This window comes from Nannospalax galili, unplaced genomic scaffold (assembly GCF_000622305.1).
Source record: "Nannospalax galili isolate Female #2095 unplaced genomic scaffold, S.galili_v1.0 scaffold1049, whole genome shotgun sequence".
Lineage (NCBI taxonomy): Eukaryota > Metazoa > Chordata > Mammalia > Rodentia > Spalacidae > Nannospalax > Nannospalax galili.
Window position 1 is genome coordinate 343,391 of NW_008358636.1, and position 23,677 is coordinate 367,067.

General features: G+C 43.5%; 1 pseudogene and 2 gene segments (V, D, J or C); 2 read left to right on the top strand and 1 right to left on the bottom strand.

Moving 5' to 3' along the window:
- The first annotated feature begins 742 nt into the window (after positions 1–742).
- On the top strand, positions 743–1,648 carry LOC115068238. The segment is given in 2 exon segments: positions 743–1,063; positions 1,161–1,648. Coding segments are annotated over 2 exon segments (561 nt in total).
- A 13,682-nt stretch (positions 1,649–15,330) lies between these two features.
- On the top strand, positions 15,331–16,159 carry LOC115068239. The segment is given in 2 exon segments: positions 15,331–15,643; positions 15,732–16,159. Coding segments are annotated over 2 exon segments (477 nt in total).
- Positions 16,160–20,214: 4,055 nt separating this feature from the next.
- LOC103724799 lies at positions 20,215–23,426 on the bottom strand (annotated as a pseudogene).
- Positions 23,427–23,677: the final 251 nt, after the last annotated feature.

The following is a 23,677-nucleotide window of genomic DNA, read 5'->3' on the forward strand; positions in this document are numbered from 1 at the left end:
CTTGCCTTGAACTCTCCTGCTTTGCCTCTCTGCTGTATCTCAGGCTAATACTCTGACGTACTGACGTCTGATGACCGGGAGGAAGGTAATGTATCGCTCTGGCCTCTAGATTGCCTTGAACTCTCCTGCTTTGCCTGTCCGCTGTATCTTGGGCTAATGCTCTGATGTACTGACGTCTGATGACCGGGAGGAAGGTAATGTATCGCTCTGGCCTCTAGGAAGAGCTGTGACTTCACCGAAACTCTTGAGGTTGGTGAAGGCAGAGGGGGTTAGACCTCAGGCCTTGCTTGCTCCTTGCTCTGGTTGCAGGGCGATGATGTGAGTACAGCTTGAAGACACTAAAGTCCTTGCTACGTTGGACATCCCAAGACCGTATGTAGGGCGTTGTCCCTGAAATCCCTAGGACTCTGGAGGCCGATTGTTCTTGTCCAGCTCTGCACACATCTTTTCCTCTGCTCCACACTGAGGCCCTGGGGTATGAGATGCTCCCTGGAGTAGGAGTTGCAGCAGCTCCTCTCCTTCTTCTCAGAACCACAAAGGTGCTTCCTACGTAGTATTATATAGTCAGCATTAAATTACTGTGTCTTGAAATGGTATTTCAGGAAGGGTTCCAATGAGAAAGGAGGCTGTCTCTCTGATGTAGAATGAGGGAGAGAAAGACTGGGTGTGCTTATTCTGGGTCCACAACAGGTAAACGGCAGGGTGTCTACACAAAGGAAGTGACCCAGTGTGTACAGATGGGGGCAGCACTACAAAGCAGAAGGAAGAAGGAGAGTCCCATTTGCTCATGCAGGCAGCCGTCTGAGACACCTCGGGAGGCAGCTGGGCATGGTGTGCCTGGAGTCTGTGCATGTGTGCTCATCCCTGACAAGCACAAGGGCAAAGAGGAACTGTGAGCTGTAGCCACTTACAGGAGCTGTGATCTGCCAAGCAAACCTCTCCCAGGGCCAGGGAAAGGCACCCAGACAGCCAGAACCCTGAGAAGGAGACATGGGTCTCATCCCGTGTGACACTACCGTGGGCTCCAGGCTCTTCTGGCTGGCCCTTTGCCTCCTTGGAGCAGGTGAGTCATGTTCTGGGTCAATGTGCTTCTAGCTTTTCATGGAATTTTCTTATAACATTCTCCCAAGGGTTAAATGCATTTTATTTTATTCCCACAGGTCCAGGGGAGCCTAGAATTATCCAGACACCAAAACATCTGGTCACAGCTGTGGGAAATGAAAGGATCCTGAGTTGTAAACAATATCTGGGACACAATGCCATGTATTGGTACAGACAGGGTTCTAAGAAGTCCCTTGAGCTCATGTTTTCCTACAACTATAAAAAACTTGTTGAAAATCAGACTGTTTCAAGTCGCTTTACACCTGACAATTCAGAGACGTCCCACTTAAAACTTCAAGTGGCAGCCCTGAAGCCAGAAGACTCAGCCACATATCTGTGTGCCAGCAGCCAAGACACAGCCCTGCAAGGCTTTAGTCTCCCTATACACAAACCTCCTCAGCCTAGCCAGGAAGTTGTGGGTGCAACAAGTCCTGAGACTAGTTCAGCAGCCCACAGCACTCAAGCAGATACCTCAGCCCACACTACCACCTGTCAATTCACTGGATACCACAGTAACAAATTCTGTGTCCACACAACAGCCACCTGAGGCTTGAGCAAGACTGTGTCTGCAGTTGAATAGAAGACAGAATCTCGAGTTTAAGTTCTTTTAAGTTTCATCAGTGAGTTTGCACTACTGGGAAATCTTTAGCAAATCACTTAATTTAGTGTCTCCCTAATGCTCCTTCCAAAATGTACTTTGATGGGACTTCTCATTCCAAAAAGATCCTCAATGTCAGTCGTATTCCAGCTCCAAATATGCTCAGACAGTTTCCATGATACCTTGTCTCCTCCCCAAGAGGCTCTGTCAATTCCTGTCTCCCAGGATCATTGTTCCCCATGCAGTCTGGATCATGGTTGTCAGTGGCTCTCTTGTTTATGTTCAGGATCTCAACTGTTCCTTTGTTTCTCTCTTCCCCTGGAAATTTCAACACTTTCATGTATGATTCTTTATCCTTCTATCTTTTTAAAAAATATTTTGCTTATTACTTTTATTTTTGTGTGTATAAGTGTATTGCTGGCATGTCAGTAGGTGCACCCATGTTGTACAGTGCCCGCGGAGGTCAGAAGAGGGCATTGGATACCCTGGATCTGCAGTTAGGAACAGTTGTTACCTGCTATGTAGTCAAGCCTAGGTCCTCTGCAAGAGCAGCCAGTGCTCTTAAACACTGAGCCATCTCTCCAGCCCCCCTTCTCTCTCTTTGATCTTCATGCTAAAATATCATTCTCTGTATTGTCAGCTGTACAGTCTGATGTCTCTGATTGTTACTTAACACGTAATGAAGAAGAAAACCTCTTCTGAGCAGGTCTTTATTCTTGGAGCTCTTTTGGTTGAGTTCTATATTTTCCCTCATTACTCTTAGTAATGACCCTCTGTCTTATGCACACCATCAGATCCCATAGGCAGAACAGAGTCCTGAGCCCAGGGGTGTTAAGGTGTATGCATAGCATAGCACAAAGGTTTGCTTGTCTTTCCTGTAGAGGGTGCTCTGGGGATGTTCGGCATTGCCAGTCACCAATAACTCTGTCAGACCTCATGTATGGGACCACAGGAAAGCTGCATGTCCTGCCCCTGTTTTTAATGCCTAGTAAACTGAGCCAAGAGAAACTTTCCTGCTGTGACTCTGCTATGGATACCTGGCTCCTATGTGGATAATTTTTGGTCTCCTGAAAGCAGGTAGATTCTTAGGAATCTAGGCAGTTTTCATCTTAGATGTAGACAATTTGAACCATTTCCTTAATCCTCTTTCTTTTGCCATGGGAGATACAGGACCTAAAGTCATACAGATCCCAAGCCATCAAGTCATATGATGACTGAGTTGTGACCATATTTCTGGTCATTTATACTTCTATTGGTACAGACAGACCTTGGGACAGCAGATAGAGGTTCTGGTTTCTTTCTATAATGATGACCCCTTGGAGAAGTCTGAAACTGTTCAAAGATCGATTCTCAGTTGAAATGCCTGATGGATCAAATTTCACTCTGAAGATCAATCCTGCAAAACTGGGGGACTCAGCCACATACCTTTGTGCAAGCAGTTTAGCCATAGCCTTGCAAAAACATCTCCTTCCTGTGCACAAACCCTCAAGTATCTACCTCTCTCCCAGATACTAGCACCCTTTCCTCCCCAAGAGAAGGAAGTCTGCTTGAGTTTCTTCTACTTGTATTTGAACATGAATATTTTAATTAAATTACAGAGACAGAATATCTCAGGCAGAAATGGCCAGAGGCCATGGGATATGCAAATTTTCTACAAACACCACGGAGTGTGACTGGATAATAAATATAAGAAGATCTCTGCTCAGGAAGTGACCAAGTGTTCTGTACCTTCCCTTTTGCCATTTTATTTTTGCTGGGGAATTTTCATTTTATTAATAGTTGTTTAGATAAACTATTGCAAGTTATAAGGTGGAAAGATTATTTCAAGGTGCTCAGATATTTAAGAGTATATGAGGTCCCCAGTAGAAATCTTCAGTAAGAAAAGGAACTCAATACAGGGTCTAAATATCAGAGTCTTTCCCAGCATGTGGGTAGATCAAGAAGTCCCCGATGACCCTGTCCACCCTCTGTAGTGCATTTAGGGTGATGATTTTAAGCTGCATAGGAATTAACTAAGAGAATAGTTATAATGGAGTTCAATGTTGGGATGCCACTTCAAGGTCAACAGAGGTCTTCAACAGCAAAGGAGTCACCAGAATAAAGTTGGGGTTTATAAGAGCAGATATAGGTAGCAAAAGTTAAGTAGCATTTAGGATCAGAGACAGGAGTGAACTTGTCATATTCAAATGGACATGGGACAAGCAGATTAACTTCCTGGCTTCCTAGCAACATCTCGTGTTCTTAAAAGAACGGGAGCAGAGAAGATGGGTGGATGGATTTGCTCATAAATCAGCAAAAATATGGGAGAAATAATTCACAGATTATATCAGCTATAAACACTTGAATCTGTTTATTCTATTATTGTTATTATTATTATTATTATTACTATTATTATTATTTGCCACCAACATGGGAAGGCTCAAAGAATGAGTGATTTACTTACTTGAGTTCCCACACAACTTTACTTCAAACAAAAGGATCTCATTTTATGGCTAAAAAATGAAATGAAAGAAAAATAAATTAAATGAAGGATTCCACATATTTTTGTCTTTTGTGTATGTAATTTCTTCATAAGGGGATTTAATGATATGTTAAAGATTTAGCTATGCCAGCTAAGAGAAACATCTGTGGAGCTGAGGAGATATTCTCTAGTATGGTACATGCCTTGAACTAATGATTGACCATGGCGTAGTATGATCAGTACATGATGCAGAAGTTGAGGGACAGGAGTAGAACCACCATGCCTCTCATCGTCATGATCAGTGACTCAGCTCCATATTTGTACTTTCTGCCCTTGTATGTAGCAGGTCTGACAGATAAGAGATGCTGGTTTAGGAGGAAGAGAAGGAGGAAGAGGAGGAGGAGGAGGAGGAGGAGGAGGAACTGATGTTGCTACCACAAAAACATAATAGTATTACATTGACCTGAACTGTGACTATGTCTGGTCTGTTTAGGTTCTTTTTACTGGAACAAGAAGGTAAGAATGAAAGTATTTGTTCTTGATAATCTGAGATTATAGATTTGCTGCTCCACATTGGAAACAAGAAAAGGTTGTTCTGGAGTTTGAGGACCTCACTCGGCTGTCTTTTGGTGCTTTAATTCATGGAGACAGTGACAAATTTTCAATCAGTCATATATAGCATGAAAAAACCAAATGCACCTAAGGGTTCAAAGCCAAAAAGAGTGAAGACAGCCTACTGGAGTGTAGAATGAGGTTGAAGGAAACCTATAATTGGTGAAGCCGTAGGAAGACAAGGGAATCAGCTAGGTCCTTGGGTACTACTGGCTGCTTTGCCTTGTAGTTTCTTGCTCTTGACCTCCCGTGTTTGTATTTATTGCAGCTGACCACCAACTTGAAGGTCCAGTTGTCTGGACTCAGAAAAATGAACTGTAGCATTTGAATCCAACTACAGCTATGATGTGCATTTTCATGCAGATACTGACTCAGTCTTAGGTGTAGATGTTGTGCTCTCAAAGTACCTTGTTTTCTGCTATCATGAGACACAGTGGTGGCCTGCATGGCACTTATCCAGGCTTAGTTCAAAAGTGTGGAGCTGATGGATCAAAGGCTTTACATAGGCTTGACTCTCTAGAAGGTCTTAGATTGATGGTCAACCACCTGCTACACCAATGGCCTAATTAATATGCTGCATAGTTATGTTCCTGTTGTTTTGATAAAACTACATACCTAAGGCAACTTATAGAAGAACAACTTTATTGGGCTAACAGTTCTAGAGGAATAAGGGTCCATCATGTTGGGTCAGGCAGGGCAGGAGGAGACAGGTGACAGTCAGAGTAGAAAACTGAGCGCTCACATCTTCAGGCAGGCATAGGAAGCAGAGAGAGAAGTTGGAAGTGGGATGTGGCTTTGAACTCTCAAAACCCACTCCTAGTGACATGCTTCCTCCAGCATGGTCATACCTCCTAAAGGGTCTATGACCCTCCCCAAACATAACTTATAGAAGAACAACTTTATTGGGCTAACAGTTCTAGAGGAATAAGAGTCCATCATGTTGGGTCGGGCAGGGCAGGAGGAGACAGGTGGCAGAGTAGAAAACTGAGCACTCACATCTTCAGGCAGGCATAGGAAGCAGAGAGAGAAGTTGGAAGTGGGACGTGGCTTTGAACTCTCAAAACCCACTCCTAGTGACATACTTCCTCCAGCATGGTCATACCTCCTAAAGGGTCTATGACCCTCCCCAAACAGTACCACAGACTGGGGACAAATGATTCAGATACTTGAGGAAGAACAGTCTCATTCAAACCATCACATTCTACTCCCTAGTATCCATAGGCTCTGGACCATACCACAATGCAAAAATGTGTTTAGTCCAAATTTAAAAATCCACATAGTCTTTACAGTCTCAACAATGCTATTCAAAAGTCCAAAGCCTCCTCTGAGATTCAAAGCATTCTCTAAACTACAGCCTCACTTCAAAATCAAAAAAACAAATTATATACTTTCAGCATCATGTGTAACCAAATACACATACCCATTCCAAAAGGGATGAATGAAGACATATTAAGTAAACACCATACCAGAGCAAGACTGAAAACCAACAGGACAAACACCAAATCCTGTGGGTTCCATTTCTGATGTCTGGGACTTCAGTTCCAAAGAACTTGGATAACTTAGCCCCTCCAGCTTTGATGCCTGCAGCATACAAGTCTTTCTTGGGCTGGTGCCATTCCCTGTATACAGCTCTTTTTAGCAGATGTCTTATGGCTTTGGCATCGCCAACATCTTGGAATCTCCATTCCCAATCAGGCTGGACCTTCATAACTCCATGCAATGGCCCCTCAGGGCCTTTTTTATGCAAGAATTCCTCTCCTGCATGTGTCCTGGCCTCTCTGAAACCATGGAGGAAGAATAGGTGACTCCTCACTCTTGTATCTCTCACAACTGTAAAGCCAGCACCATGTGAAAGACCCTGCCAAGTACTGACTCACATTTGCACTAGCTCTTCTAGAGCAGAAAATTCCCTAGGCCTTTTCATTTCAGAACTTAGAAGCTTAGCTGGGTGAGGCATTACCCTGAGGGTACTCCTTCCATAACCCAGTTGCCTATCCTTAATGGCTACAGTCTCCTTATCGAAGACAGCTGCTCCTTCAGCACATGGCTTGACTCCAACACTGTTTCCTAATGCTCTTTTTTCTCTCCAAGTTGTATATTTCATGTCTCTTTCTGCCCCATTTGTAGATCTGTATAATATTCACCATTAATAACCATACTACGGATTCACTGTTAGGTTCTCTGCCAAAGAAATTAGTCCATTACTTTTTAATTTAGACTCAGGCAAGTTCTTAGTCTGTGTGCAGATGACAGCCAGATGCTTTGCCGAAACATCCCAGTTGTTATTTAAGTTCTTGTTTCAATCTCCCTCCAGAACATCTTGAGCCAGGGCTCTACTAAAGTAGCCCATTAATCTCTGCTTACAACATTCAACCACTTTCCTAGTCCAAACTCCCAAAGCATTCCACATTACTCAACAAACAAACAAACCACACAGTTGTTCACAGCAACAGTTCACTCTCTAGTACTAACCTCTGTACTAGTTACTTTCCTGTTACTGTGACAAAGCAACGTGAACAAGGCCTCTTGTAGAAGGAAGAGTTTATTGGGCTTGTGGTCCCAGAGGCATGAGTCCACCATGGAGGAGCAGGCATGTCAGGAGGCAGCCAGCCAGAATAGAAAACTGACCACTCAGATCCTCAAGCAAGCACAGGAAGCAGAAGAAAAATTGAAAGTGGGACCTGACTTTGAAGTCCCCAGCAATGTGCTTCCTCCAGCATGGCCACAGCTTCTGAAGGTTCCATGACCCTCCACAAACAGTGCCATGAGCTGGAGACCAAGTATTCAAATCTTGGAGACTGTGGGGGACATTCTCATTCGAACCACTACATATGCTTTCGTTTGTATTTTATGCCTTTTATTTCTCTGATTTAGTCTGAATATTTTCACCTGCCCCATCTTCCAGCTAACCTATTCTTTCAAGCTTCATCTATTGTTTTTAAACATGTATTTTGAATTCTTAATATTAGCCAATCAGTACATTTCAGTTCTAGAATTTCCATCTACATCTTTGCTTTCCATCTACATCTTGATTACAGCTTTTAAGTTTCTACTGAAAGTCTCCATTATTTTGTTAAATGCACTAACACTACTATTTTAAAGATAGTGTCTAATAATTTTAATATCGAAATTTGTTTGAGTCCTTTCTTTTTTTGTCTGTTTTCACTTCTTGGTTTGGATAATGTGATCTTATTTCCTCCTACACCAAATAATTCATGTGAATTCTGGATACTGTGTATGAAAAATTAAAGAGACAATTTGAGGCTTTGAACAATTTCCTCTTCCTACAGAAAGGACTGAGAATATATCTGCTGAGAAACTGTAACAGACGCAAATCATCTTTATCAAGTTGATGAATGAATTAAACTGAAGTTTGGCTTCATTTCGATCTTTGAAATCACTGTTAGCCCTTGGTCTGAAAGGAACAGCCATTTAAGTTTCAAACAGTATTAGGAGCTTGCTGAAGTGAAACTTATGTAGCACAACGTTTATTCAAGTGTGCAATACCATGAGTTTTAATAAATTTACGGAGCTTTGCCAGTATCATGATCTAGTACCAAAACATTTTCCTCAACGTTCCCGTTTGGCCATTTCAGGAAATCTCCACTCCCTTTGCAGGCCCAAGGCCTGGGTTTTTACCAGGGTTTCTGATCTCCAACACATCATGAACACTGTTTTGTATTTCCAAAAGCTGACTATTACGCTCTGAAGCACCCCATTCTCTCTGCCCTTTCTTTCTTCGTCACTCTATGCTAAATTCTGAAGTAGTTTTAAGGGAAAAGTGTTTGTCAGACTTATGCTTTCTCTGAATGTTTGATCGTTTGAGTCCTTACTGCCTTTGTAACCACAAATGACTTTTAAATGAGTCATTTATATTGTGAGGAAATTCTCTACTTGATTTTGGTGTGAATGTTGTCTGTAGTAATCCAATCCATCTCTGAAGGCTGGGGTACTTTTGAGTCTGTTTACATTGGTGGTGAAAACACCCCATAGAGAGGCAGGAGTGAAGCCTCCCTCATACAAACTCTTCTGCATATCTTTGACTTTATTGACTTGTTGGATAGTGTCCCTTGATTTCTACATAGCTCTCTTCAGAGTCTTAAGAAATACTGAAATATAGCAAGTTAGTTTCTGTTAAGTCTTTACTTGTCAATATTTATCAAGGGTGGCTCAGATGGCATCTGGGACAGAGCATTTGACTGAAAGTTTCCCATGTGTTGCATAAAATTTGGAACCTGACAAAGAATTCAGAGAATTAAAACACCTCTATACTAAGTCCTAAAGGACATGGAATTTATAATATCTGGTTGAGAACTAAAACATCATTCTTTGCAGAGTCTGAGTCTGATATTTTTCTCAGCATTATTAACAGAGAAAACCATTATTCGGTAGTTACATTTCAGTCTCTGCCCTGGGCTTGCCACGCCTAGATTTTGAAATGTCTTGAGAGCACCTCTGACACCTGTAGCTTTCCCCCTTGCACTGGCCTCAGACCATGTGCTTTGACTGACCTCTCAGGCTGAGTGGGAGAGGGAGCCCGGGTCAGACTTATGTCCTCCTGGGACAAAGGCTCCTTTTCTTTTCCTGTGAAAGTTGCCGCTGAAGCTGAGGATGATAAAGACAATGGCATCACTGTTCACCCAGCACTTCAAGAGGCCCCTTTCTTCCTAACGGCCTTGTCAGCCTTTGGGGGGCCCATTCCCGCCTCCTTGCATGTTCAGTGGGCACCACTTTCTCACGAATGCTGTTGAGAAACCAATCTTAAATGTGAGAGCCTGGCCCAGTGACAAAGTACTTCCTGCTTTCCATGTGTACTGTCTCTAATACCTCTGTCATCGCACCACCCCAGGCTGCTGTAGGACTAAGTTCTAGAATACTTTGTTTATCATGCATGTCTAAGCAATTTGGTCAAGGTATGGTCTTGAATATCATTGAGCCATCATTCTTTGGCTCCACTCTCCTGAAATAGTCTGACAACTTACACATCTTTTTCCAGGAGAAAGTTTCCCTTCTGCCTGGGCCAGTGAGATTTCGGGGAGTACTCTAACTTCTTGGAGTCCTTTTTTTCAATAGTCTTATACTAAAGCGAGGGACACAAGTATTTCTTTTGAATATTTTTACCCTTGTTGGACAGGTGACATTACTTTCTGTTTCAACTCTTTAATCTTGAGGTGGAATTCCCTGGCCACAAGGAGGAGCTGTGACTCTGAGATTCAGAGAACTCTTAAGGAGGTTCAGAGAATTCACTGGTTAAGTGAGGGTTAAGACAAACTTTGGACTTATTTATATCATGGGAAAGTGTGGTCTGCTGACGCTGTGAGTCAGTGTTATCATGTAAAGGGCTAAGTACAGACTTCCCTTTACACTGAACTCCAGGTGTTGTTGTTCTAGCAAATGGCTTCACTGACTTGCTACATGAGAGCCTGAGTGAGATTAGAAAGGAGGGTTTGAACTGGGGAGGCTGGAAACCCACAGGTTGGTACAGGTAGAAGACCCATTCCTGAAAGAAAGGAGTTCTCAGGCCTGGGCTTGTGCCTCAGCTCAGTCTAGTCTATCCCAACCCAGTCTGGTATGATGTTTCCAAGCCATACAGGGCAGGGGTTCCTCAGGGAGCTTACAGATGTAATCAGCGAGACAACTCTACTACTTAGATCAAAGAGACCAAGAACCTCATTTCCCACTAGGAAGGGCTATTGTTTGTGAGTGGTCCTCTGCATTCTTGGAGTACAAGTATCCAAGCAGTGATAGGAAACACTTCTAGATTTGAGAAATGGTTCCACCAAAATAACAACAGCAGCATCAAAAACTATCCCTGGAAGCTAGAGTTTTCCAGATAGCAAAATACCAGATACCAGGACACCTAGAGATGGGAAGCAGGTGGTATTGCCTGTGGTCCAGAACGTAGATCTGAAACCATATGCTTCATTGTTTTTCCTTAAGGCTCTATTTCACCTTTAAATAAAGCATTTGGAATTTCCCATGCTTCTTGAAAATCCAACGATGTCATAAAACCACATCTTATGTTGGCTTTAGTTGCTAGGCAGTAGAAGGAAGTTCCAGATTCATGCTGCCGTACAGTCGACTCTACAGCACAAAGTGGAAGGCTAGCTGAGTTGTTCAACCAGGAAACAATTAGCTTTTCTGTGAAAGTTGATTTCACAGTTCATCTTAGAATGGAATAAAGGAATCTACTGAAGATTTTCAACTTATTTTTATACACTGAAATCTAAATCTCTTGTCTTTCTGTATGATGAGCCATTTTCAAAATCTGCTGAGAGTTATGAAAATCAGAAAACGCAAGTATAGACACTTCTAAAAATCAAAATTAAAATTGAATACTGAGTCACTTTAATTTGGGGTATGGAAATTCAGAGTCTCTTGGAGTTTCCTCACTGGTACCCTCATAAAATATCTACAGTCTCTCCCCAATACCCAAAATAAGGGGAACTATAATCATTTTATTGTTAAATAATGTCTTATAATGTTACATTTAATTTTTAGATTTTGCTTTCAAATGACTATAGATTAAATGCTTAATGATCCATGTACGAGTAGAAGTAATAAATGTCAATATTTTAGGAGAATAGTTGTGAATTCTATAATTAAATAACAATACAACTAATAATTCATAAGTTGAAGGACAACTTGTCCTTGTCTTGTCTCATTTGGTTTGATCTGAATTTTTACTTGGAAAACTAGTTGACAGACCCGTAGGATCACAAGTTAATGTGTATGTTGACTTTTACATTTTTGTCTGTAAGAGCATCTATTTTCTTCTACGGTCAGAGCCACTGGCAACTTGTGGGCAGCTGAGAAGATTGGAAAGACTGCCTTGTTCTTTGTGTCCCTTGCAGAGCTGAGAAGTTAACCAGTGAAGAGAGACAGCATGTCATGACAGTGAACTCTGTCCTGTGCTGTGCTAAGTACATTAGACAGGACTGGGTGGGAGACATTCTCCCTACATCCTGTACTACTAGAGCACCCAACGGTGTCTCCCGCCTTCTCGGGGAGTTTGTTCTTGGGCAAGTCACGTAAAACAGAAGCAGTGTGGAGGGTTTAGGTCTGGGATGATGACTTTATATGCAAAATGTGTCAACACATATGCTTTTTCCACTGAGACACAAACTCCAAGGCGTGGCCAAAATATAAGATAAAAGAAAGCCAAACTCAAGAGCAGTGTGCAAAGCAGGCACCCAGCAGCCATTTGGCCACTCCCTGTCCTTTCTGGTCATTCTCCGACCTTCTGCCCCATTCCTGCTCTTTGCTTTCTGTGTATTAAGTGATAGCCGAGCTAAAATCATTTCACTTTTCTTCCCTCTTCCGCTTTCCCTGAAGCCCGACTCTTTCCAGGCATCGCAGGCTTTCAGTTCTCCAGCTCAGCTGGCCAGATCGGAAAGAAACTGTAAACCATTGATTGTTTCCTCTGTCCTTCAGACAGTTCTTGATACATTATTTTTTTAAAAAAAAATCTTGCAATTCTTGTAAAAAAAATTGGTTCTGGGGCTATGGCTCAGTGGTTAAGAGCACCAGCTACTCTTGCAAAGGGCCTGGGTTCAGTTCCCAGCACCCACGTGGCGGGTAACAGCTCTCTTTATCTCCAGTTCCAGAAGATCCAACAAACTTTTTCTGACCTTCAAAGGCATTGAACACATCGATGCATTTATATACATGTGCACAAAACAAACACATTAAATAAAAATAAATAAATTCAGGGCCGGAGAGATGCCTCAGTGTTTAAGAACACTGGTGCTTTTGCAGAGAACCTGGGTTTGAATCCCAGCATCCACATGGCAGCTAACAACCATCCATAACTCCAGTTTCAGGGGATCCAACTCTTTCTTCTGACCTCCATAGGCATTGCACATCACGGGTGCACCTACATACATGCAGGCAATCCACTCATACACATAAAATAAAAATAATTATAAAATATTTTAAATAGAATATTTGTGAGGACTGGAGAGATGGCTCCATGGTTAAGAGCACTGACTGCTCTTGCAGAGGACCCGGGTTCGATTGCCAGCACCTACATGGCCACTAACAACCGTCTCTAACTCCAGTTCCAGAGGAATTCAACACCCTCTTCTGAGCTTCACGGGCATTGCACAACAGGTGCACTTACACACATGCTGGCAATACATTCATACACATAAAATTAATAAGTAAAATACGTTTTAAAAAGAATCTTCACTTCTCTATATGGTTATAATCACCACTATAAGGTAGTCTCTTATTTCTCCTCCTCCCCCTCCTCCTCTTCCTCCCCTTCCTCCTCTCCCTCCTCCTCCCCCTCCTCATCTTCCTCCTCTCCCTCCTCCTCTCCCTCCTCCTCTTCCTTCCTTTCTCTCTCTCTCTCTCTTTCCTCCTCTCTTCCTTTCTTCCTTTTTTTGAATTCACTATGTAGCCCATCCCACATTGTCCTCAATCTCACTGAAAACAGCCTGCCTCTGCCTCTGGAGGACTGGGATTTAAAGGCATGTGTCACCCCACCCAGCAAGACTTCTTATCCAATCAAGAAAAAAGCAGTTTAATGGGGTTGATTGCACTCAACCTGCTCTGTCACATCCTGGATAAGGGTATTAACGATGCTGTATCTTTTCATGCAATTCATTCTTAGATTACCTTCTGGATTGTTTCTCACATCTTTGCTCCTCATCCCTCCTCCCCCTCCTCCTCTCCCTCTATCATTTCCTTTTCCTTCTTTGCATCCTCTCTGTCTCTCCACCCTATTTTTCACCTCCCTCCCTCCTTCCCTCTCTTTCTTGGGGTCTCGTCCCTCCTCTCTCCCTGCCTTCCTCTCTGCAACGTCCCTCCCTGTTCCCTTGCTTTCTTCTTTGTCCCCTTTTGAAAGGCTTCACATGCAAGCTCTGTGATGTAATGCAGAGAAAGTGCTGGGGCACTGATGAATGCTCACAGAACATTAGGGCTGTACAAAGTGCTGAAAATTATTGATTTCAGCCTTGTTTAGCAGAGGAGAAAATGGAATGTCATGTAAAGCACTTACATATAAATCCATAACCTCCACATAACACTATTTCATATCCTTATTCTGCAGGCAATCTGTGCATTTTTGAAATCTGTTTTTATAAGACGGAGTTTGTTGTTCACTCAGACTGGTCTGGTGCTCACTCTGTAGCCCAGGTTGGCCTTGAACTCTGAGCAATTCTCCTGTCTCTGCCTCCCGAGTCCTGGGATTACAGGCATTAAGACCCCACACTTGGCTTTAATTCCTTTTATTCTTATCAGAATATTAATATCCTAAGGGTGAGATTACTATCTTCCTCTTGCTTTGCACTAAGTTGGCATTTAATGTCTGAAACAAGAAACACTTCCTGCTAAGGGAAGGCTGTGCTTATTCTTTTGTTTACTGCTGCACCCTTAAGAGTTAGTCCTGTGTTCAGGGAAACACAACTGAACCACACACGTCTGGTGGTGTTGTCAATGTCGGTCTCTCTGTCCCTGTTTTCTCTCTTTTTCTCCTCTTTCTCTCTGTCTCTGTCTGTCTCTGTCTGTCTCTGTCTGTCTCTCTCTGTCTCCCTCTCTCTTTCTCCCTCTTGATCTGTGGATATGTGTGTGTGTGTCCATGTGTATTTGTGAATCAGGTGCCTTTCTGTCAGTGGTAGCTCTCTAATCATACTTCTGGTGGTTGTTGATGACACAAAGATGTGAGTACTGTGCTTCACAGATCACTAGGTGGAGATGTAACCCTACCAGCCTCCTGAGTCTGGGGTGGAAGGCTCACAGGCTCGTAGCCTGGCATTGTCTGAACTTCTATTTTGTTGTCACGAGTAAGGGAGTAGGGGAAGAGGGTTTGAGGTCAGCCTGGGCTATAGGGTGAGTAGGAGAGGGGATTAAGTAGAGGTCAGAGATGCTGATAGAGCACAACAAAGAATTATACAATATAATATGTAAATAGATTCCAGGTTAACAAATCCCGGGAAACAAATGGGCTGTAAAATATGTTGCAAGAAGAAAGTTATCCTGTACAACTTTTAAGGACAAAGAAATCTTTTTCCCCAACTTTCATGCTCTCCTTGACCTCTATAACCATTTTGTTCCCAACACATGGTGACTTTAGACCCAGCAACGTCCTCCCAGCAGAGCCCAAACAACTGCTGCTCTTGGAGAGAGAATATTGCAAGGAGCAAGGGGCCGAGGGTTTTTTAAAGATCCAGCAACACGGGCATGCGCTTATCCTTGAATTCAAGCATTTTAAGTGGCTGAAGATAGTTTGAGGGTGTGGTCTCAAATTAGTCAATCTCATGTCTATTCTTGAGAAGTCACAGAGCCCCTGAGCATTAACCAGACATCCAGGATTGAGTAGGATGGCCCTGCCTTACTGTGAAGAGAAAAAAAAATCTCCAGAAAAAGGAAATCAGTCTCCCTGTGTAACAGCAGCCTAGAAAGGAGAGTGGGGGCAGAAGGCGTGGCCAGCTCCTGGGGGCTGGAGACAGCTGCTGATGCAACAAAGAAGGTCACAACGGCATGTGTGTGACAGCAGCCTAGAAAGGAGAGTCGGGGCAGAAGGCGTGGCCAGTTCCTGGGGGCTGGAGACAGCTGCTGATGCAACAAAGAAGGTCACAACGGCATCCCGGCATCCCGGAGCAATAGGCCAACCCCACTCAATTCAAGCCTTCTCTAGAAATTCCAGCACACATTTGAAAGGAGCAAAATGCACAAGAATTCTTTAAGGAGATCCTGAGAAGAGGAGATCACCTCAGGCTGCGACTTCATAGCCATAGTGCAGAGTGCAGCCTGGTCCAATAGCTGCTGTGGAATCTGAGCTAGCACCTTGTCTTACCTGGACTGCTCTGTCCCTACCATGGTATCTAGGCTCCTCTGTTGTGTGGTCTTTTGCCTCTTGGGAGCAGGTGAGTTCCTGAAATATAATTCTGTTTGAGTTCTTTCAGCATACCTATTTCCCGAGATTTTCCCAACTTCTGCTTACTTCTTTCATAGGCCCCTTGGAGACAACTGTTGTCCAGACTCCAAAATATCTTGTCACACAGGTGGGAAAGAAAGCATCTCTCGAGTGTAAACAAAATCTGGGCCACAATGCTATGTACTGGTACAAGCAAGACTCCAAGCGATTGCTGAAGATTATGTTTAACTACAGTAATAAGGACCTAATTTTAAATGAAACAGTTCCAAGCCGCTTCTCACCTCAAACTTCAGGCAAGGATCATTTAAATCTTGAAGTCACGTCTGTGGCACCAGAGGACTCTGCTGTGTATTTCTGTGCCAGCAGTCAAGGCACAGCCTTGCAGAGTCACTGCTTCCCTGTGCACAAACCCAGCCAACCAGGAAGATGTGGGGGACACGTGCTCTCCTGCACCCGAGCCTCCAGTCTCCCGTTCTCTGGGGACTCTGGTGGAGTTTCAATCTAGAGTCTAGCCTTCTATATGAGGGAGTACAGTGGATGGAGCAGTCCTGCATTTTATGCACACATTAGCCTTATAGGTTTCTACTTGTTAGCTAGAGTGGAGACTCACGACAAAGTCACTCCCAATAGGCTCTGCACACAGTGAAGGACCTTGAAGATCTTAACTGAGAGAAGCCGTTGCGTGTGGTTTTCTGCTATGTATATTAGCACATGTTGCCTATAACATTAGGATTGAAGGCCTGTGATGTCTATGAATATTTGAGGAGCATGAACCTAAAAGACAGAAGAAGGCGAATGACTGTAAAGACCCCCGGGGAATTCGGATAATGACTGTGCTATCTGCTTTAAGAGGAAGCAATATTTGAAGATGCATGGAAGTCCATGGTCATAGCAAACTAGAAAAAAAAATGTGAGAGAAGTGATTTGAGCCAGGCTTGTACACTGAAGTCCCGCTCTTCAAGAGGATGACTGTCAAGTTCGTCCCTATTCTACCATCTTTCAACTTTCTCTGAAAACAGGCAGAAGTTAGGTGGTGGAAGGCAGGAAGAGACATGTAGAAGACATTAGCTACACACCTGCAGTAGTTAACTGCTGGTCCTGCTTTAAGCGAGGTATAATGATCAAACTTGTAATTTGGTACGGAACACAAGGACACGGGTTGGCAGGTTAAGAATGAGTGACAGAGACAAAATGTTCTAAAAGAAACGTGATAAAGCACTTTACGTGGGGCACCGTTAGGGATATAATGTGGGAGTTCAGGATCGCTATTTTCTTGTAGCTAGTACTCTTTATCTCAGTGGTTTGAATGCAAGATTTCCTGGTTCGCCATTGCCCTCCCTTTTTGGGAGCCCTTAGCATGTGGCCACTGTGCCAGTTAACAGCCTTCAGTAGAAACCACAGCAAAGTCACTCATGTCTCTTCTGCCTGGTAGGATCAGAATGCTAGCATCTTCCAGACCTGGATGTCTGCTGAAATCTCTGCTTCCTTCTCTAGCCTTCTAGAACTTGTTCTTCACTCTGCTTTCAAACACAACTTAATAGTGTTCCAGGAAAAAAGAAAGAACGATAGTTTCCTTGTACATAGTCCTGGGGCTTCTTTTTAGTACTCTGTACCCCAAATTCCAGCTGTCTTAGAATTGCGTTATCAAACACTGTGTACCATTATTATTTTATGTAATCATGTCTGTTATAACATGATAGCTTTAACTTGCTTCACAAAAACCATTTGGCTCTTCCCTCTTCTTTTTTTAAAAAATATTATTTATTAGTTTACTTTTATTTTATGTGTATGAGTGTATCGTCAGCATGGTCTAAGTGCACCTTGCCATGCAATGCACACAGAGGTCAGAAGAGAGTGTTGGAGTCCCTGGAACCAGAATCCCAAACTTCACTGAGCTGGGAATTGAACCCGTGTCCTCTGCAAGAGCAACCAGTTCTCTTAACCACTGAGCCATTTCTCTAACCCTTCATTCTTCTAAGAAGTCAGTCCTAAAATACTATTCCTTCTTCAGGTAGGTTCTTGGTTTAAATAAATTAATCTCAATATATTAGTTATTTTTCTGTTGCTGTGATAAAAAACCATGACTAAGGCAACTTATGAAAGAAAGAATTATTTGGCTTTCAGTTCCAAAGGGATAAGAATCCATCATGGCAGAGAGGCATGGCCACAGAGGCAGCTGGAACAGAATGCTGTGAGCTCATGTCTTCAAGCGGGTATAGGAAGCAGAGAGAAAAACTCAAAATGGGACATGGTTATGAACTCTCAAAGTCCACCCCAGTGAGGAGCATCCTGCACCATGGGCACACCTCCTAGGGATTCCATGGCCCTCCCCAAACAGTGCCACCAACTGGGGCCAAGTACTCAAATACTTGTAGTCTATGGGGGATATTCTCATTCAAACCACCACATACTTACTTTTTGGTTGCTATGATAAAACACCATGACAAAGGCCATTATAGAAGGAAGCGTTTATTTGGTTTAGAGTTCCAGAGGCATAAGGATCCATCACAGGGGGATTCCACGGCCCTCCCCAAACAGTGCCACCAACTGGGGCCAAGTATTCAAATACTTGTAGTCTATGGGGGATATTCTCATTCAAACCACCACATACTTACTTTTTGGTTGCTATGATAAAACACCATGACAAAGGCCATTATAGAAGGAAGCGTTTATTTGGTTTAGAGTTCCAGAGGCATAAGGATCCATCACAGCTGGAGAGGCATGGCAGGAAACAGGAAGAGCAGAAGGCTGAGCAGTCACATCTTCAAGCATGTGCAGGAAGCAGAGAGATAGACTGGAAATGGGACTTGGCAAAGAACTCTCAAAGCCCACCCCAAGTGATGTGATTCCTCCAACAGGACCACATCTCCTAAACCTCAACACAGCTCTACCAACTGGGGACAAAGTATTCAAACATTTTGCGCATGTCGGGGCCATTCTCATTCAAACCACCACACTCACGTGAGTGAGACAGAGGCAAGAGACAGTGAGCAAGTAGAGGATGGGAAAGGAGGGAAGCTTACTCATCTGGATTCATTGTTACCAGGTGGGCATTTTTATCAGTTGTAGACATCTCGAAGACACTGATATCAATTTCTAATTAAGTTGAATTTGTCTTATGTACAGTATCTTGTGTACAGTATCTTTCCTCTAAGTCTAGGCAAGTTCCATGCTCTCAGCAGCATAGCTCATCCATTGTATCCTCCCTTGAGTGTTCTCCTCAGTGTCTGGCTTCTGGATGGCATCGCAGTCATGCACCTTGGATGATGATGGAGCATCCAGAATGGAGTCATCATCATCTGATCATCCTCATTCCACAAATCTGGGCAACCAAACTTAGACATGAAGAGAAGCAACATTTTGAGGGTGCTGTCTCCTGAGACTGAGGAGGGGAGGATGGAGATCTTTTCAGGGGGAAATGGTCTGTGTCAGGCAGGGTCCTTGAAGATTATGGTGGGGGAAGATCTGTACAGTGAGGGGGGAGCAACTGCCAGGAATGTTTCTGAGGCTTGAAATGTTGGCTAGGCTTCTTTTGTATTCATTCTTATTCAACAAAGGCCAGGTCAATGCAAATTCACCTTCTACAAGAATCTGAATTGACTGTAAAAGAGGTGAAATGAACATCTTTTGTCGCTGAGGAAGCTACCAAAAATGGTGACATCACAGGGAAAACCACCAACCAGGGCCACGCAGAATGCAGCCCAGCCCTCATCCAGGGCATCTTCGTTAAACAATACCTCTCTGGGACCTGACTCCATCATTGTATGTTCCTCTGTCTCCTAGGGACAGGTGGGTCTTGGATTCAACAGACTCTTTTTTTTATGTCACAAAATAGCCTTTAATGTCTCCCTCTCACAACATATTACTGCCTGAATTAGAGCTGGCACACAACTCCCCAGGACTGGCTTACTGTGAGGAATGAAAGTGGCAGCCCCCTCACCCCCACTGCTGTGCAGCTGGAACAGCCCCAGGCACCAAGCTTAGTATAAACTCAGGAGTCCAAATACCCATATCTGCTGTCTCCCAGCTTTGGAATTCTGGAACCAAGAATTCCAAGACGCTATTGTGCTGTCTCTGTGTGCTGTCTGTCTCTGTGTGGACTGATTCCTACCCATCGCCACCCCCGCTACTAAGCACCAAGCTTAGTATAAACTCCGGAGTTCAAATACCCATATCTGCTGTCTCCCGGCTTTGGAATTCTGGAACCAGTAGTGTAGATTCCGTGTATGCCAACTACAGCAGACGCTACTGTGCTGTCTCTGTGTGCTGTCTGTCTCTGTGTGGACTGATTCCTACCCATCCTCTTCTGCTGTCCACTTGTGAGGTACTAAGGAGTAACTTGCTGCTGCAGGCCTTCAGCTCCTATCACTGCAGGCTTGAGTCCTCTGTTCTGTTTGGTATTTGCTTTAGACTGCTTAGAAGTGTGACCCACACTAATGTGACCGGTTTTATCCAGAGTATTCTTAGAAGTCATTTCTTCCCTGTTTCTTCCCATATGGTGGCTCTTTTTTTAATATCCATCACAGTAGGACAATTCTGAAGACTGTACTTAGGGTGAGGATAGGAGTCTGTCTCCTCCCTATACTCTGCCAGTCTTTGCCATGTTCACTTCTTCTTTAACATGCTCATCTGCATGTGCACAACTCTGGAAGGTTCTTCTTGTATGAAGAGTGGAAACATTTCCTAATTCATGGAATCATTCCTTTCATTAAGTGATGTTCAAACTGCAGACTGGCCTCTACCTTCCCAGATGTCTTCCCGTTGCTTGGCTTCCAACCGTTTTCTCTCTGTAAATAAAGAGCAGTGTTAATCACATGATTGTTTATTTCACACAGCCAGTAATTGTGGCCTGTGACAAGGGGTGGATCTTCACCACGGTATGTTTAATACCCAAAGCATCACGAGCTGTAATTGGACTGGCGAATACTCCTAGTGCATGTGTATCATCTACCCATTTAACATCAAATCCTTGCTTTTGGTAACTACAAAAACCCGTAGAAGATCTTCTATACGGAATTCTTGAAAAAAGTCATAAATTTCGATGACATGCTGGAATTCACATTTGCTGAGGTCAATATCAGGAACTTCATGGCCGTAACAATCATGTCTTGGCTCCTGGATGCCGTCTCTGTTCATACTCCCTGATAACTCTTGTTGAAGACGTGGATCCACATAGTCACCATCATCATCGAGCAGAGACTCCCAACGCTCCTCAGTAGCAATACTTCCTTGTATGGAAGAAGTTTCCGTTGCTTTTATTTCTATGGATGTTTCCAAGGTTGAATCTCTATCAGAAAATGATGTATCGCTTTCTTGAGTCATCTTCCTCTTTTGTTTGAAAGTCTCCAGGAGTTCTTAGTACATTCAGTGCCTCTGTTATATCACCAGTACTATCCGGATCACTGCCTAAGGCACTCTCCAAAAGCACTGCTGTCCCATTTGACACACTCAGTTCAGTATCCAAAAAGTGTTACAATAACTATCAGCAATCTTCTTTATAGGCAAGGAGGAAACACAATCTGACAAGTTCTCTATCAGCTTTCCTGTTGACTCTGTAAAACTAGATGAAATACCTTCAGCATAAATATCTGAGCAAGCAGTCGGGTTGCTAGCATTTTCAGAGTCATCCTCACTTTTAGCTACACGAAGAGGGGCAGCACCTGCAATCATTTCTATATAATCTGAGAAATTACTTGTACTGCTACAAGTCTCATTAGATTCTCTAATTACAACTTTACAAGGGCTGCCTACAGTTACACGATCACAAGCTATATCTGCAATGTCCATCACAGACAGCTTACTGGTAGTGTCGCCTGAACTCTTAAATTCACTATCTGTAGCTCATGAGCAAGAGCAGTTGTATCAGAGGCTGACACTTACACATAACTCTTCAGCAGGGCTGTCACTCTCACATTCTCTAATCACTGCTGGATCAATAATGCCATTTGTGCTCTCTAATTTGCTGACTATAGCCATTTCATGACAACTGTTACCCATGCTCTCAGGAATGGAATCTACACCTTTCTGATCCAAGACAGCACCTGTGCTGTTGGTTTTATCATTCTCAGCTTCAAAGTCTGTGCAAACTGGATCCACATCATCGGGACTTCCAGGACCAGACAGCAGAGACTGTCTGAGCTTCCACTGCTGAGTTTCACTGTCCCCTCCAATGTTCCCAAGCTTTGTTGCACAATTCCAGAATCAGAACTTAGTTTTACTGGTATAGTCACACTCTCTGGTTTCAACATAGCGGTAAAAACCTCAGGAAACTGGGAGACTATCTCCACGAGTTTGGCCTCAGTTTCAATTCTGGTTTCCAAACTTCTGTTTTCAAAAATTTCCCCACTTGGTTCATGTCCACTGAAATCACAAAACTCAACATTCTGGAATGGTGTGCTTAGAGCCTGAGCATCACTGACTTCTGAATAAGCCTGTGGTGCAAGTATCTCCTCCCCCTCCATGTCCTGCCACCCCTGCAGTCTGAACTTCCAAACAGTCCATTTCCTTTGCTTTAAAATGTCTTTGTAGTGGTATACTAGCGATAATTCCAGCATCCAGGGCTCTGTGATGATGTCCTGGAGATGGTAGTTCTTTGGATTCTATGGTCCCTCTCTTTATTCTCTTTTTGAAGGCACATGACTTTCCTTAGCTTACTGGTAGTGTCGCCTGAACTCTTAAATTCACTATCTGTAGCTCATGAGCAAGAGCAGTTGTATCAGAGGCTGACACTTACACATAACTCTTCAGCAGGGCTGTCACTCTCACATTCTCTAATCACTGCTGGATCAATAATGCCATTTGTGCTCTCTAATTTGCTGACTATAGCCATTTCATGACAACTGTTACCCATGCTCTCAGGAATGGAATCTACACCTTTCTGATCCAAGACAGCACCTGTGCTGTTGGTTTTATCATTCTCAGCTTCAAAGTCTGTGCAAACTGGATCCACATCATCGGGACTTCCAGGACCAGACAGCAGAGACTGTCTGAGCTTCCACTGCTGAGTTTCACTGTCCCCTCCAATGTTCCCAAGCTTTGTTGCACAATTCCAGAATCAGAACTTAGTTTTACTGGTATAGTCACACTCTCTGGTTTCAACATAGCGGTAAAAACCTCAGGAAACTGGGAGACTATCTCCACGAGTTTGGCCTCAGTTTCAATTCTGGTTTCCAAACTTCTGTTTTCAAAAATTTCCCCACTTGGTTCATGTCCACTGAAATCACAAAACTCAACATTCTGGAATGGTGTGCTTAGAGCCTGAGCATCACTGACTTCTGAATAAGCCTGTGGTGCAAGTATCTCCTCCCCCTCCATGTCCTGCCACCCCTGCAGTCTGAACTTCCAAACAGTCCATTTCCTTTGCTTTAAAATGTCTTTGTAGTGGTATACTAGCGATAATTCCAGCATCCAGGGCTCTGTGATGATGTCCTGGAGATGGTAGTTCTTTGGATTCTATGGTCCCTCTCTTTATTCTCTTTTTGAAGGCACATGACTTTCCTTAATTTTGATGAAGACTTCTTTCCTTCCCTATAGCCACACTCTTGTCTGTCAGGACTAACACCTAGTCTCTGAGCCTTGGGTTTATCGCCAAAGATCTTCTTTGGGGAAAGACAACCTTCCTTTTGTTCTTTCACTACAGGGTCAGGCGGCTCGCGACACTTTTTCTTGTCACCTTTCCTGAGAAGCGCTTCGTCCCTTCGAGCTTTAGGGACATGAAGTGCCACGTCAGGTCTTCTGGTTCGAGCTCTGCAGGTCTCTGCTTCTTGCTGCATGGTACCACGTTAATCTGTTGACACCAGGGAAGGCAGCGACCCTACTTGGGAAGCATGTAGGGTGAAGCCCAGGTGGCCCACCACCCTGTGGATGGCAAAAGGCCCCCAGAGCTGCCCTCTGGCTCTGGGCCACAGGGGTCAAAGGGCTCAACAGACTCTTAACTCGATGTTTTTTAAGCTATAGTTACCATGTTTCTCCTGGACTGAGTCTGAATGTGCCCCTTTCTCCCACAGCTACCATGGACACTAGA